General features: G+C 43.1%; 2 protein-coding genes and 1 long non-coding RNA gene across 4 annotated transcripts in view; 1 reads left to right on the plus strand and 2 right to left on the minus strand.

Annotated features, from left to right (window-relative positions):
• Positions 1-5,149, minus strand: tlx3b (T cell leukemia homeobox 3b). Its single transcript, XM_020083971.2, has 3 exons — positions 2,975-5,149; positions 1,804-2,041; positions 1-1,145 (listed from the first exon to the last, which is right to left on the minus strand). Exons 1-3 carry the CDS (start codon positions 3,399-3,401, stop codon positions 962-964), a joined length of 849 nt encoding a protein of 282 aa, XP_019939530.1. The 5' UTR covers positions 3,402-5,149; the 3' UTR covers positions 1-961.
• The window catches only part of LOC109627481 (uncharacterized), a 23,540-nt gene continuing 8,648 nt past the window's right edge, over positions 1,938-16,829 (plus strand). The window contains exon 1 of the long non-coding RNA XR_002202599.2: positions 1,938-2,072. This is a non-coding gene — a long non-coding RNA (uncharacterized lncRNA). The remainder of the gene's footprint in view (positions 2,073-16,829) is intronic.
• hrh2a (histamine receptor H2a) overlaps positions 14,693-16,829 on the minus strand; it is a 13,670-nt gene continuing 11,533 nt past the window's right edge. Inside the window, exons 4-5 of one of the 2 annotated variants that reach the window (XR_011244088.1) lie at positions 16,378-16,534; positions 14,693-15,404 (exon numbers count right to left, since the gene is read on the minus strand). Coding sequence is in view for 1 of the 2 variants with exons in the window: in XM_069531848.1 (XP_069387949.1) it covers positions 16,516-16,534 (19 nt within the window). In the remaining variant the exon portion in view is untranslated. Of the gene's footprint in view, positions 16,535-16,829 lie in introns of both variants that reach the window. The other variant, XM_069531848.1, reaches the window with a different exon arrangement.

Here is a 16,829-nt window from a genome sequence, read left to right on the forward strand (position 1 = left end):
TTGTTATTTACACATATACAATTAAAGTACAAAAAAAGAGTTGCATCTCATCCCAAAGGATGCAGCCCACAAATAAAGCTGGATAATGTGCATATGAAAAAACCAGCATCACTGAACATGCATCACTTCCTTTATTACCCAGCTTACAGCCTCTTTCATATTTTCTCTCCGCTTCTCTCCCAACTAAACCTGACATCTATTCCTATAATGTAACGTTTCAGCATCATGGGGGCTGAGATGGTGCACTGCAATGTGCAGGTGATTCAGAGGGGACAATTTTTAATTAGAGTTAAAGCACCAGGACAATTTAAAATAGCTTTTATCAAAATGTTTGTGAAGACACTTATTTATTTGGTTAAAACAGAATAAGAGATTGACTTTAAACTCACTAACATGTTTACTCTAAAGTATGAGCCTTGCTTTTATTTGGCTTCACCCCCTAAAAACTGAATTTACCCTATAAAAATGTCTGTTTCACAATAAGGAGATATTTGTCTTGAGAGCAAAGACCTTCACAAAATAATTAAACATGTTGTGTGTCACTGGAAAATTCATTAACTCCCCCATGTCTATGGGTTAAATTTCCTCCCCCCTCTTGTACAGAATAAGCACGAGCATAAGAGAACAATCACATTTTAATTTTAATGACAGGTTCTGTTTCAGCTCCTCTTTAAATTTGAAAAGTCTCAATGTCTCCAGGTACACAGCTGCAAGATTGAGTCCAAGCGAGTTCAGTTTCTGTTTAAAAACAGGCATCACTCACCATCACTTCAGGTCCACTTCTGGCTGTGGCACCCCTTCAGTTTTTTTTTTTCCTGTTCCAACATTTATTATTTTTTTCTCTCCATTGCATGGATCAAAACAAATCCCACTGTCCTCATGTAGGTCTAATTGAATGTATGAATCCTCCCAGGGATCACAGATAAGATGCTTATTGATTGCAGTGCAGAGAGTTGGGTCTCTACTCCCGCTCCTCGGCCCAAGGCTGGAGGTTCTGCAGCGCGTACAGGGAGGAGTTGTGCGCGCACAGTGGATCCGACACCGCTGATTCGCCGAGGGACTTCTGGAGGGCGGACTGCTGCAGCTGCAGGATGAGACGATTGGCCTGCTGACGCTCCGCCTCCCTCTCCTCGGCTGTCTGTCTCCTGATAGAAGAAGAAGAAGAAGAATTTCACGTTAATAAATTAATAATTGATAAATTATTTATAAATAAAAAGTGGGGTCGTATAAGATAAAATAGCATGAGTTAGAGGTGTAGAAATTCATCTTGGCAGCATTGGCTGGTCTGGTTATTTTAATTAAAAATAAATTATGTCAACATCATGTTGACATAATTTCATTTTGTAGGGATGAAAATTATTTTTTCAAGCAAAACAAATTTACAGTAAAATAGATGTATTTGATTTCCTTTATTTACCTTTTGAAATCTATCTTTTGAGATTGTTTTGGCCTAATTAATGTAGAGGTTCTTCCTTAAATATATTCGTAGGCTACTGGCGATAAAAAGAACACATGCCAGCAAAAATATATTAAATCTGTATTCTCTGTATTTTAAAATAGTTGCTGCTTGAGTTCATCCATTTGTTTTTTTTCTTCCGACACGCCGGGGTCACGTAACAGGAAATTACGCACGGGGTCACCTGCTCCAGGAGGAAACTTTGTGGTTTTTTTGGCGGGACACCTGACACGATGCTCCCTGGAATAACTCTCTGTGTTTCACGTGTTAATGGAGTTTGTGTGTTGAAATGTGGTCAAAATGAAACTACTGACAGTTTAACAAGGACGTTCAAGGTTCATACCAACCTCCACTTGGTCCTGCGGTTCTGAAACCAGGTTTTGACCTGTGCGTCCGTCATCTTCAGACTCTTGGCCAGGGCCGCGCGCTCGGCGCTGGCCAGGTACTTCTGCCGGTGGAAGCGTTTCTCCAGCTCGCAGATCTGGACTCTGGAGAAGGACGTGCGGGGCTTTTTCCGCTTGGGAGGCGTCCGGTTCTGGTACGGGTGACCTATCCGCCGCGTAACGGCGAACGGCACAAGGGCTGCTGCAGGAAAGAGAGGGAGACACACGCACCGGTGAGTGGAGAATGAGATTTTACTCAAAAACAAAGCAGATTAATTCACTCTTCTCTATGTGGAGATTTAAGATCGAATATCACAAGTATCTGACCTGTCTGACAATATTTCCCTATTGAGACTGTGAAGGCCACATGGTGTGAGTAAGAGATTAATACTGGAAACAAGATGTACAAATAAAATAAATAGATACTCATCTGAAAGTTGAGATTTAACAGATAATAGAACATCAGGCCTGTTGGGCTGTTTATTGATCCTTCACATAGAGTAGTGTGTAGTGTTTGCCAATAAAGGCTCCTATTAATCTTCACTAGAGCAGAATGTACGGCTGCCAGTGTCAGAGAATATTTAAGATTAATTTAACTTTCTTTTTCTTTTTACTTAATTTATTTTAGATTTTAATAAGGGCTGTAGAATTTCTGAAGTAAAATATGTGACAGTGTATTAGTTTAACTGAATCTTACTGGGACTCAATTTAGACTTTAATTAACATTTATTGTTCATTTTCACTGCAACAATAAAATAAGACCATAGGACCATGTTGCTGATTTATCCTTTAAAATCAAAGCATTAAAATCAACTATTTAAACACAGCACTTGCTAATCCATAATACACTAAACATTCATATCCTACAACACGAGTGAGGTCAGTATCACAAGGTATTTAAATATAATAAGCTGTGAATACATAATAATAAAATAATGAAACTATTTTAACTTCTATGTTGTGTGTATTCGTCGGCTTCAACCATTTTAAATAGTGAAAACATTTCAGTTGTCTGTAAATAGCAAATACAAATATTGGCACAGGTGTTTGTTGTTTTAAAAGGCCCATCAGCAGTTCTTACGTTTTAAACCAGATGAAATATTAATGAAGCCATTAGCTCTATCAGCTGTCCTACCTGATATTCTGTCCTTGGCGAACCTGTTTCCTATCCAGGGGAAGCACAGCCCTCCGAACCCAGGCACAGCGCCCTGGACAGGGGTCGGGGGTCCTGGGGCTGTCATGGGTCTGTGCGCCGGGACTCGAATCACTCCCCGGCTTCCGAGACTCCTGCTCTCCCCGTATGAACCCGGAGCCTCCACTGGAGGCATTATACCAGAGAGGGAGATAGACAGCGCGGTGTACGAGGGCGCGCTGGCCCCGGTCGGGCTTCCTAAACTGTAATAACCGTCCCCGCTGCTTAAATCGGATCCACTTTGTCTTCCTGCCGTGCGCCCGCTCTCTGGCTCCGTACCGGCTCCCAGGATCTGGTCGATGCCGAAGCTGATGGGCTCGTGATGGGTCGGTTTGGAAGGAGGGCTCGGCGCGCTAGGTGCTTGCTCCATTCCCGTAGCTCTGATGCAAATAGAATGGGATGAAAAATAGAAACCTGAACAGGGTGTTTTCGGTGCACAGCTGGGTCAAACTGTACCAAAAGTCATCGCCAGTAGTGTCTCCATTGCTGTCCAGCCGCTCTCCCAGAATCCAGCGTGTCCTCGTTGTCTCTCACAGGCCTCTGTCAGAGGACTGGCTCTTCTCTACAGGCTGTGCTGAAAGTTTGATGGGCGTTTGGAGAGATGTGACGCTCTGTCCTCCTCTCAGCGCGTCAAAACGCTCCGTCTAGCAGCTCCGTCCTCCTCCATCCCTCTCCACCTTTCATTGGCTGGCACTACACTGACTGATTGAATGTTAATGGGGGTAGGCCCACGGTTTGGCACAATAACCAAGATTTCCCATAACCACGGGCGTCAGCTTGCTTTATGTATATAACAAGTTGTATTAAGAAAAGACATCTTCATCATTTCTGAGTGATTTTGAGTCGTTGTTATTATAATTAAGGAAGATTAAAGAGAAATCGACTTCATGGAAAATCATATCAAACGTGAAAAACTCACAGAGACTACGAACATCTATTATTTTAGAATTCCAACCAAATGGTGTTTTGACAATCATCTGTCAGTGCAACGCTCGTCCCTGCAAATATTTTCACTTTTTATACGTTTTGGTGAGAAAACGGGGAAGAAACTTTTTCAGTGTGAGGTGAATTGATATTTCTGCGCATCGCCACTTTCCAGGTTATAGACACAAAGTGCGCCTCATCTGTTCTCCTGCTCTCTGCGTCATCACCTCAGTCTATCATTGGAATGCACGGGGATAATAAGTTCACACAGAAACTGGTGGAACGCTCAGCTTTATGACCTGAAGACTATTTATCATAGATGTGTTATAAAGGAGAGACCAAAGGGGAGAAATGTCAGCCTCGATTTATTTCCCTTCTAATCCAGATCCTTCAAGTCGAATATATACAATCAATTTATGTATATATATTGTTATTTGACATCTGCCTGCACAGTGGCGTTTACTGCTTAAAATATTACACTTTTTAAGATGGAATGAATAATAATTTTAAACCTTCAATGTTTACACCTTTATACGATATAGCTATATAATCGTTTATTTGTGTTGGTTTTATATGTAGTAACAGAAACATACAATTTAAATCAGTATAACCCTGATGGTGAAGCAGAATGAAAATAATACAGGCATGATAATAACTTGTACCGGTGCGTAATTACGCACATCCAGTCCCTGACATTGGAAGCCACGGCGCCTCTCTTTAACATGAAAGGACAGCAGCCTTATTGAACATTGGCAGTGAATCAGCAGCACCCATTGAGCTTGGCAAGGGCTTCGCGCGGCCTTATTTGTTCCTGATAGCCGGTCCCACATTAAATGACCTGACAAGGGACGGCCATGGGCTACTTCAGATAAAGTGTCCGGGCTCTGGAAGCTGCTCGGCGCTCAGATTCAATGTAGCAGGCGCCCAAAGTGACCGGATAATCTCATTTCCACCAACTTGTCTCTGGGACAGACAAATGCGTGTCGGGTTTGGATGCGGCAGGTGGCTTTTTAGACGATCACATTACAGCCCCGTTAACAAACTAACCCCCCAACATATTCATTTGGTGACAGTTGGGTTGATATTTAGAGGCTTTTTAAAATGTAGAAAATGCTCAACTTGTGCATTCATCATCTTTCTGTAGACCTGTAATTTAATATCTGCAGCTTGTAAATAATTAAAGTTTGTGTGCAATTGTCAAATTTGTGTGCAGGCATTTATCTTAAGTCCTCAGTATTTTTATAATCACAATCCATTATTTAAGAGAAAAAGTCAGCAAATTAAATCTGATAGTGGTAAAATGCACTGAAAATCTTACAAAAAAATAAAATAAAAAATAAAGTGGTTAAATAGTAACTTTTATCCTTATATATGTTACAAAATCCAGCAGAGATGTACGGATGTTGTGGAAGGTCATATATATATATGTATATATATTAAAAGGGATCTGCATCTCGCCCTTCACAATAAAGTCTTATGAAGCAATATGAGATGGGACAAGGCCCGAGGTGTTTGTTTGGCAATATGGACAGACTGAGTGTTGGCCGCCTCCCTCCGCCATATGTGAGCGCACCGGTGGCTTTTGATGGGGGAGAATTGGTCTGTTATAGCTGTCACCTCTCTGGACATTTTTATGTTTCTCTTGGTGCCATTTGCAGAAAGGAAAAAAAAAAAAGCAGATACAATAATTCTCCTACTTTAATTACAGCGAACAAACAAACTCATAAATAAAATTAATATTTTTTGATTTATAAACAATTACATTGATGCTAGTTGAGGATGACGCATAGCTTGACCACAAATAATCGCCTCATGGAAATTAATAATTCTTGTCTTTATCCGGACTCCTCTCCGGAGTCCCTGCAGCCCGCAGTGCGGAGCAGACGGGGTCCCACTGGTTGCAGATGTTGGGTGTTAGTAATCCTGTGTAATCCAATGATTATGACACATTAGCTCTGACCTAGCGGGACACCACCATGACACCGGGTTATCCAAAACGCACCGGGAAAGGCTCTGGCCCTTATGAATTTATTGATGGTGTGTGTGCGCGTAAAAGTCGATGTCGGACCTTTTCATTGCTCCACGATCACATCAGAAACGGTCAAAAGTAACTGATGCCAAGAGTCTACTTAAAAGAAAAACACACACAAGCAGACCCTTAGAGAAGCGGCCTTGGGGGGGTTATCTCGTTTGGGTCAAAATATTTGGATAAGGTTTCTGGAAAGCCTCACACACACAGTGCGCACCAGTAATTAACTTTGACATCAATCCTCGTTTTTTTCCTCCCACAGGCAATAAAAGCTGACACCCCGATTCCAAAAGTCTAAAAAAGAAACGACAACAAAAGAGTGAAAGAGTGCGATTTGTTTGAGAAATTACCACTTGATCTGCATAATCGGGGGGTCTGGGCTGCAGCTCGGTACCCGGGGGCTGCGTTTTTATTGCGCGTCTCTGCGCCGTTATCAATTTCAGCAGCGCGCCTGACTTTTTAAAAGGGGGACGAGGCCGGCTGCCTCTGAATAATGAATGACACGCTTTTATATTGTCGCTAAAGTGCCCGTGATGTTACAATATGAAAAGGCAGCGGTAAGTAATAGTGCATTTAAAGGGGATGTAGTGTATTATTATGATGTAAAAGAGAAGGAGAGAGGCGGCAGAGAGAGGGAGGTGAGTGGAGAGCAGCACCCAGAGAGAGAGAGGGAGAGAGAGAGAGAGATTGTTTTATTACAATAAGAGGAGATGAGTTTGCCTCGCAGCGAAATGGGGACCAGTTAATGAAACTTTACCGCAGCTAACGATTTCCCCTCCCTCGCTCTAAAAACCGCCCTTATGAAATATTTAAACTATTTAATATAGGTAGTATTAAGCTGAAAGACACTGGCATCGGCCATCTGACAACATTTACAAGGCTGTGGATAGTTTTTTTTTTTAAGTTGGCCAAACAGAGCTTTACTGCTTTCCCACACACACCAGCAGTCGTGTAAATCACGCTCACATTGAGAGCAATATAAGTGAAAATGTGTTTTACTGCTGGGAGACTTGATTTAGTCTAATTTACACTCATCTCCATACCACGCCATTGTTTAGATACAGCCTCGTCCTATCAATATGAGCCTGTCTTGTCTATAATGGGAGGGATAGCAGAGCATGGCCCCCATGTGGGGGGATAGTGTTTCATATTGACATGCTCAGTGGGATTGTTGGATGAGAAGAGGAGGAATGGGATCCCCCATCAGGGACTAGGTCGAGACCATCATCATCCCGGGGCTGTCACCGGACCACCGCTCTGTGTGGACACAAGTTAAACTGCGAGACACTTAAAAAGCAGATACACCAAATGTCACTGTGAATGTCAGATGCATGGCTTCATAACTATTAAAGGAATTTAAAGAGCAACAATTAACTCTGTCCTTGCAAACAGGAGGAATCAAATATCATGTTAAAGATGACAACAGAAATTTGGCTTTTTAAATTATGTAGAAGCTGATTTTCAAAGTGTCACTTTACTTAGAATAGTGTATTATTGGAAATCTACATGTGCGAGCAAACTGCAAACAGGAAGGCAACTTTGAGTATGATCTTGTACCCAAATCACTCATGTAAGCTTTTTGTTTGCAAGTATCAGGATGCACTTTTAACCACATAAAGATGCCCTATTGTTTCAGCGAACATTGCATTCTTGTTACACTTGAGGAAGAAGACGCTCTGACTCTGTGTGTGCGTGAGGGATAGACCATGTTAGCCTGTCTGATGGTTGAATGCATGGCTGCCTCTTCACGCTGGTTAAAAGTCAGGGAGGGAGCGAGAGGAGGAGGGCGGAGAGGAAGACAGTGAGAAAGGGAAGTATGTAACCGCACCGACGTGAATTACAGGGATGGACGGAGAGCAGAGAGCAAAAAAAAAGACCAGGATGGATGGCTAAGATTGAGATGTGAGAGAAAGAGTTAAAGCATTAATGGGGGGATCATTTGGGGCTGATGATAATTGAGCACATGGCTTGAGTTTGTAGAGGAGGTTTCCCAGAGCACTGCCTCGTCTTTATGTGTGTGTGCGTGGATGCACTTTGGAGACTTAACCCCTGTCATTTCTAGTCTGAGTGCTAAGTAAAAGTTTTTAGACGCCTTTCAGTGTGATCTGCCGTCGACAAAATGACTGATGTAAATAATAAGAGAGTGTGCTTTATTGCTTTAATGACTTATGACTGATTAATGTGTGCGTGCATTTGTGTGTGTGTGTCAGAGTGTGTGCCAGTGTGGGTTTGTGTTTAAGAGCAGCTGAGTGCTCCTCACTGCCCCTGGTTGTGGCGCTAATGTGTTAATTCATTACTGCTTGTAGTCAGTCGCATTGTGTCAGAGCTGTGTATTCCCGTCTGTGTCCTCTCCGCTTCATAAAAGCCGATTATCGTGCATGTCGCCGCCGTTCCATCCGTCCTCTCCTGCCTCTTGACCTCCTCACCCCTCCTGTTGCCTGCCTGCGGGGTGCTAATGCAGGGGAGGAGGGGAGGGAGGGACAGAGGACCAGCTGCCACCAGCCACAGTGCTCTGCTGCCTGGCAAAGGCACCCACTCCAGCCCCCTGCTTCGCTGGGCCTTCTGGCCCCTCAGGGTGGAGGGGGGGCACCAGCCTCATGCCACCAGCCCCACCTGTCCTGCCCCAGGCCCCGATTAGACACACACACTTGAATATACGCAGCCACATATGTATATTAGCGCAGGATGACCCCCAGAAAATGTCAACTCTCCATTAACTTTATGTACTTTAATTTAATGTACTTAAGTAAAAAAAAAGAAAACAAGTGGAAGAATAATTTAGTGCAAGTAATCCTTTGTTTGATTTGAAAACATGGAAATAAAAAGTTTTCCTTAGCACGCTTACATGCTCCCAGCAAAAGGCCTGTATTTAAATGCAGCTCCCTACACGCACGCACACGCACACACAAACACACACACACACACACACACACACACACACACACACACACACAGATTTCCTCCACACGCACAGATTTCCTACACACACACACCACCCCTCCTCCGATACACAGAGGCACTTTGCTGTGAGGCGTGAAAGAACGAGAGCTAAGTGAGGCCACTCCAGAGCGCTATCCTCTATATTGATTTCCCATTATCAGACCCCAGTCCCAGTGGAGTCATTAGTGCCGGGATCAAACAGACAGACAGAGAAGGAGACTAATACCAGTCACTTACACCAGCACGGGGAGATCACCTTACTTCCCTGAGGGTAAGGAAGGCCAGAGAGGAGCAGAGGAGGAGAGAACTCGAGGAAGGGGGGGAGGTAGTGGACGGACGAGTGCATCGGGCTAACAGATGGAGATGGCGATGTGTAGAGAGAGAGAGAGAGAGAGGAAGAGGAGAGAGGTGGGGTTTCGCAGTGGAACGTTCATGGGCAAATGATAGACACTCTTTGATCACTTTATTTGACTGTTCTTTGTCTCTTGCAGCAGATATGTCTCATTTTCTCTGCTCTTCTTTACGTCACTTTCTCAAAACCGCGTTTGCCTTTTGTTGTGACTTGATTCAAGTTCTCATGTTTCCGCAGATGGGTGACTCTTTGCTTTGTTCAACCTCGTAAAATGCAGCTGATATTGCCCCTCGTCCTCCTGTCTGTCAATAATTTTATGATAAAGATGCAGTGATGAATGGTTTTCATGTAGCCAGCAGCTGTCCCCCGCTCACCAGAGAGAAACAAAGGGAGAGAAGGCCGGAGAGAGACAGAGAGAGACACACACACAGGGAGGAAAGAGTGAAGGAGGAATATGAAATGTGAGATGCTCATTTTGGTCCCTTGCTTCATAATTTCTGTGGATTTATTTATTCTCTATGGATTCAGGAGCAACAATGAATTCGTAGTATGAATCAACACCATCCATCTTATTCACTTCAGCCTGCCAGTGAGCCTGGAAGTGGTGTTTAGGCTTTACTGCACACACACACACGCACGCACGCACGCACACACACCCATCGACATACAGTATCACACACGCAGCTCAGATGGGGGTGACCCTGGCCTGACCCCCCTGCTGACCCCCAATCTGTTCCCCAACCTCACACCATGAGAGACCGGTGCACACCAGGACATGGACACGCACTCAAAGACTCACACACTCACACACACACACATTGGCATATCGCACTATGTGTGAGCTGATGGATATCTCCTCAGACAGTACCATGTGTGTGGGCAGTGTGCATGTGGACAGCGTGTGTATGTGTGTGCAAGTCTAAGTCTGTGTAGTGTTGTACCCTCTGCCCCCTCCCACTGGTGTTAATTGATTCTTGGTGTGCTTTGCTGATTGGTGTGAGGACCCCTAGAGGCGGGCCCAGTCTCCGCCGATGCCCCCTCCCCATTGGGGTAGCACCTTGTACTCACAAACACAACAACAACAGCAAAAACACATGTACAGTTATACAGTACGTGCCACGCAGATATTGTGTATGGTATCTCGCTCTTTATTTATATATAAGTGTTCCACATGTGCTAGTTGTGCATGCACATGTGAGAAAAAAACACAAACAGCGACACACTAATGTCTTTCAGGGGGTTTTCACACCCTAGTAAAGAGGAAGCTGGCTCGCTGACATGAGCAGATTGTGGATCATATGAGATGATCCACGTAGGGAAAAAAAATCTGTGTCTTAGAGGTGATTCATGAACAATATAGGTGGGCATAGGTGTGTGTGCGCGTGCGTGTGTGGCGTGCGTGCGTGTGTGTGCGTGCATGTGTGTGTGTCAGGGAGAGCGCCAAAAAGACAGTAAGAGAGATGAATCTCCGGTTATTAATTTCCAGCCGCGGCCCCTGGGTGAGATGTTAATATAGGGATGATTGTGACTAATTTCTTATTAATTGCCATCAGCGATTACACAGTGGCCACTAATGTGGCTAATTTGTTGAAATGAATTTGGTTTTCGGAGTCATTTTAATTGCTGCAGGTGGGCAGCATCCTCTGCAAACTGCAGCTTTGGTTTTTTTCCAGCTGGAAACTTTGGAAGTTGTGCTGCTGCTGCATGTGAATCGTAGCCTATTAGTATCCTATTATAGTGTGAATACAGCATATGCCTATTACTGTGATGGCATTTTACGCATATAGGCTACAGTATGTCTGTGCAAATCTGTGTCTGTGGGTCTGCATCTCTGTCTGAAGACGAGCTCACAAACAAATATGTGTTGTGTCTTTGTAAATACCACTGATATCTTATTCATCAGGTTTATGCTTCCTCCCTCCTCCATATATCTCTACGTGTTCGTGATCATTGCAGTGGGGACAGAGGGACGTTTAAGTTGTTGCCTTTGTTTGTTGAATGTTTATAGCTTCCGTTAGCACAGGCTCAACGACCACTGAGGAACCAGTAGATACAAAATCCAAATCCCCCTATAAAAGAGGAGATGCCCTCTGGGCAGTAATAGCTCATAGTTGGCCTGATTTAGTGGCAGCCAGGAATCTGGGCTTGAATAAAGACAGAGCGAGCGAGGGCAGAGTGGGAGAGAGAGAGAGGGAAAGATAGCTCCCCGCGTGATAAATAGCCCCAGCTCTCTCTATTGCATTAGCCGTCCGGGCCGATAGATTGCGAGCCCAATAGACCCAGACGTATGCGATTGGTTTCTCATATAAAAGTTGCATATTAAATTCCTTCACAGGACTGTGCCCCTCTAGCGTGAAGGAGGGAAGGAAGAAATGGGAGTTAAAAAAGCAGAAAGTGGAGAAAGGAATGGAGGAGAAAGAAAAGGCTTTTTATGAGAGGTGAAGACAAAGGCAGAGAGTTGGGGGAAGCCGGAGAAGAAGGGGAAAGATAATGGCAGGAGAAAAGTAGCTTGATGGTAGGAAAGACAAATGGTGATGTCATGTATTTAATAAGTCCGTGGATATTGGGCGATGAGTGCGACCATACGTCCATTTAATCAGTATTGCCTCCCAATGAAGATTTCTCTCTTGTTTTCACTCACTCCCACCTCCTCCTGCTCTCAGCCGTTCTCCTCATGCTAACGACCTCTCTAATTGTTTCCAGGCTCATTAAGATGCTGATGTTTTAATAGTAATTAATCCGTCATTTGCCTACATGCAAACGTGGGCCACTGAGGTTTGTTCTACACTGTTTCAATACACTGATAATGCACTAGCCTAGTCAAAGGAGACAACATCCTGCTAATTTAGCTCATCACTGTTAATTGGTTGTTAAGTGCCTTTAATTACCACGCATGCTCTGGGACTTGGGTCGGCAGGAAGAGGGGGATCACCCTGATTGTCGCTGCCGGTTTGATGGATCTTGTTTGAACTTTGAAAACTGAGAGAAAATGACCAAAACGGGTGAAAAGAGACATGCGCTGACCCCGTATCTGTTTTTCTATCCACGCTGTTTTCTCTCTTTCTCTCTATCATTGTTTCCCTTCTTCTCCTCCTCCTTCCTTTCCTCCCTTCCTCCTGTCCCTTCCTCCATCTCTGTCTCACTCCCCATCTCTTTCTCTAGATATTATTAACTCATTAAGTTTTTTTCATTATTTTTAATAAAAGATGAGTTATGGCTTTAGCCTCACTGTGGCAGCATCCCCCCACACCTTTCTCCTCCTCCTCCTCCTCTCTCCCTTCCCCTTCAACCATTTGCTCCCTCCTTCCCTCCATCCCCCCTCCACTCGTTTTTCTCGCTCTCTCCTCGGCCATATTGCGCCTCCTTCGATACGTTTGACCCCTGAACTGCAGTTTCTGACCTCTGTGTTGCCGGTTACAACCTTCTGTCCATCTTCTTCACTTTCGCCTCAGCCTCTCACGTGTATCAATCATCTCTCTTTCTCATAGCGCTGAGCAGTTTTTAGATGACATTCATAAGATTTATGATTCACGATTCTCTTGTTTTCTGTGTGTGTGAGCGAGAGAATGGAGAGAAAGAAAAAGAGAGAAAGAGAGAGACAAAGACGGACAGAGAGAGAGAGTGAGAGTGAGGGAGGAGGCTTGTCGATGACACAGTTGAATAATGACAATATCTATGATTGATAGCTTATACAGAGCGAGACGGGTGTGCGTACTGTGTGTGTGTGTGTGTGTGTGTTACAGTGATAAAAAGAGAGAAAGAGAGTTTATATGTTGTGTTTCCCCCCCACATTAATCTGATGTTAAAGAAGCAGTGATTAATGGTTTTCATGTAGTTTGAGCTGTAAGTGGTCACTCTGGAAAAGAGGGGGAGAGAAAGAAAGTGGCTGGAATTACCAAGGGACACATGATGTTTTTGTAGAAATAGAGAGAGTCGGTCAGATGAAAGCATAATAATTGACTTTTAGTTAGAAAGGACAGTTGTTAACCACGCTAGGCTCCAGCCGTGAAAACCCTAAATGAGATATTTACTGCATCTGTCGTCACTGTCTTCACACTGAGGCAGATTTATAAAAACCTTTTAAAGGCACTTAATTGGCACATTTGCTTTATTCACTTTCACTTTTATATTAATACAATACGCACATTTCCATGCACGGAAAGAGTTATTCCCTTTCTAACATTCCTACAATAGTGAAGTGGACAAAATCTTCAGCCTCTTTTTGTGCAGGAATGTATTTGACATTGTCTGAGACTTCAGCGGTCTAACTTGAGTGGGTGACTTTCAAAGTTACTCACTGTGGAATCCCTTCTTTGTGTGGGTCTACGATAGGCTTTACTTGCTGGAGAGATGAGTCACCAGGCCCAATAGCTCACCTGTTTAATCTGACCCCCCTATGTACTGAGGCATGAGTCCTCTGCAGCAGCAGCAGGTTTTGTCCAACCCGGCCCATTGCCCACTTTCACTTTTAAATACTGTCCTAACAATAAAGGCACACGATATCTTAAAAACACTCCTCTGTTCAATAATCAGCTCTGCATGCATCAGAAGACAAGAAGATATAATAAACCTTATTGCTTAGACAGCATTGACAGACTGTAAATGTGACACACTCTGTGACAGTGGTGCCACAATTTTTAGTCCTAACAATTTACTAAACCATGGTGGATCAGGCGGCTCAAACGCTGTTGTATGGATTCAGTTCATAAGTGATGGGGAAGTGTCCCCATGCATAGTGAATTGAAGACTCCATGCTCTGGGTTAGTTTACGTATCCAGAGTCGTGTCTTGACCAGAGGTTTGTTGGGGCGCCACCTGTCCGCTGTATTGCGCTCCGCAGTTTCTCAGGTGTGTGTGTTGAGTTGTCCACCAAAAAATACCCCCCCATGTTTAATGTCAGTCTTTCCCGTCCATCTCACACTTCAAATTCTACATCCCAGCCCCAAAGTATATAAGTCAACAAATTTCCTAATGGGTCATAACAACCTCTAATGTCTTTCAGTGGAGCTACTCACTATGAGGCTGTGTAAGGCTGCTTCTTAGAACCGATTGAAGGCAGAGAAATAATCCCCACACTGCAAGATCCATTTTCATCTATAAACTACCCTGGATAAGTGAAAGATAAAACATTACATAGATCTGAAATCAAAAAATGACTTAGCTTGTATGTAAATGTACAAGTGTTTCCGTGTGGTTTAGCAGGTTGTAAAATTCCTCCCATCGCTTGGTTCCATCTGTTACCTGGCGTTGATGTATATTTTTATATACACTTCTGTGTCAGTCCTCAAAGGAAATAGCTTGAAGTATGGAAAAGGTTAATGTGGCAATAGTTTGAGGCGATGTGTGCTGACAGCTGTGATGAATTGTTTCCAATGTACCTGTATATACTCTGAGCCACTGCATCATCCGACATGATAAGCCCTGATCATACATGGTCCATTTTAATACCTTCAAAACATGGTTCCAAATGTTACATTCTCCATAAAAGCTGCTCTTCATTTTTACAATATGGTCATTTTTAGAGGAACAATTCAAGTCTCCGATATTTTACAGTATGATACAATACATACAGTATATTTGCAGCTTAATGTCATTGAATGAGCAACAGTAAAGTCAAACTCTGGAGGCAGCTACGTTCTTCAAAACCGACTCATGACATTAGCTTGACATATGCCCAACATTCAAATGTCAAACATTTTAACACATTCAAAAAGTCCATTCATCACGTCCGTTCGGTTATCTGATTTTGTGAAACACACATTTGTTTAATTAGAAGTCTGTTTGCTTTGTCAACATTGTGATACTTTGTGTTTCCACTGGAGAGCAGTCTTGAGTCAGTAAAAAAATTGTAGTTCATGAGATTGATGAGCGGCGAGTTAACTGGCTGGTCTCATTCAGTCATCCAGAACTGTTTCACTAACCACAGTTAGTTCAGGGGTGTGTCAGGGCCTCACGTCGTCCTGTGCGATGGTCGGATGCAGTGGAATATGTGTCTCTTCCACGTCGAAGCATCTTGGTTTGCCCGGTCCTGGACGGATCGAGTCCGGCTGTATCTGAGCTGCTGATTCTTTCCAATGAGGTGTGGATTCTCTCCTGTTTTTGTTTGCTACAGTGTGGACACAGTGAATGCTAACAGAGAGAGACACACACGAAGAGCATCAAAAGTTTATTGTCGTTGTGTGTGGATTAATTCCTATACTCTTGGTTTGGTGATTAGTCAATTGAATCAGCATTCACATATAAGACAAACATAGAATTGGAGTAATGTAATAGGCAAATACTGTTTTTAAAACCCGCAAATCCCATAAATCACAATTTATAGTTTTTGTTGCTAAAGAAACAAATAAACAAAAATGCCAAAACGATCAACTTTTAATGATTCGGTTAATGTAGGAGTAAGTGCGACACTTAAACAAATATTTCAAGAGGCGTTTTAAGGTTCACAATAAAACATGGTTAACAGTAATTCTCTTTTTCGCTCACTGACTTCACTATTAACTGCAAAGAAATACTTCCCTGATTCCTGGTAACATCGTAAAGTTAGATGTAATGTTTCCTTTTCTCTGTGGCAAGGGGATATCTCCTTTTTGTAAAGACACGAATATCTTGTGCATTTTTTCTCAGTTCTTATGACTGCCTAGTTGACATGATGAATAGTTGGTAGTGTTGTGTCGTGTGATGAAATATATACACGCACGCACTACATAAATGAAAAGATAATTGTGTGTCGGCACAGGATGGATTTTTGTGCCAAATGCTACAGAACTGTGTAGCTGCCTTTTCCGTGTGTTGATAGTCAAAAAGAACAAACGTTTGCTGTAGTTTTATTGCTTTAACTAATACCTACTCACCAGACATACATAATAAGCAAAATGATGCATTGATGCTGTTGCTAAAACACGAACAAAGAAACGAGGACAGGATGGGAAAGTGGATAATGTATCTCCTGTGCGCTTAAAGCAGATTTCTTGGCCTAATGTGAATGTTGCCATATGGCCTGATGCACCGTGGATGTCACTGCTAGGATCTGGGTGTCACAGTTCATTTGTTGCAGGGCAGACGTGGTGTGTATGGGGGGGTGTTAGTATGTATATCTACTTACCTGGTGTGTTATGTGCTTCTGCTGTGGCACTGAAAGCTTCCAAATGGAGGGGCTGTAAATCTACTCTTGGTCCATCTTTGTCTGTCTGGTGTTTTTTTTTTCTTTTCTCCTAACAGCATCCAGCTCACCAACACAGGCTCAGCACGACCTGAGCACACTAAGAGATGAGAGAAGACACATTTGTGTTTGTATGACTCATTGGATTCTGTATTTTGGGGTAAAACAGAGAAAATATACAATTTATAATTTAGTGCAACTACACACTTGAGTGTTTATTTTCACATCCAAGCAATTTAATTTATCAGTCAGTGCCTGTTTAGGGTGTTTTTCAGGGTACAGTATGTTCCCTAGGGGATCGAGAATATGTGTTTTGGAGCATTCATTACACAATTTGAATGTGAAACAACATTTTCTGAAGATGTTTTTTTATCTGTCCCTCTGTTAGTTAGCAG

The sequence above is a fragment of the Paralichthys olivaceus genome, chromosome 9, assembly GCF_024713975.1.
Source record: "Paralichthys olivaceus isolate ysfri-2021 chromosome 9, ASM2471397v2, whole genome shotgun sequence".
Classification (NCBI taxonomy): domain Eukaryota; kingdom Metazoa; phylum Chordata; class Actinopteri; order Pleuronectiformes; family Paralichthyidae; genus Paralichthys; species Paralichthys olivaceus.

Excerpts from the sequence above, each read along its gene's own strand:
- tlx3b (XM_020083971.2), bottom strand. The coding sequence starts at position 3,401 with ATGGAGCAAGCACCTAGCGCGCCGAGCCCTCCTTCCAAACCGACCCAT. Across the intron at positions 2,042-2,974 it reads CGCCAAGGACAGAATATCAG|CAGCCCTTGTGCCGTTCGCC; the intron begins GTAGGACAGCTG and ends TCTTTCCTGCAG. Across the intron at positions 1,146-1,803 it reads AACCGCAGGACCAAGTGGAG|GAGACAGACAGCCGAGGAGA; the intron begins GTTGGTATGAAC and ends TTCTTCTATCAG.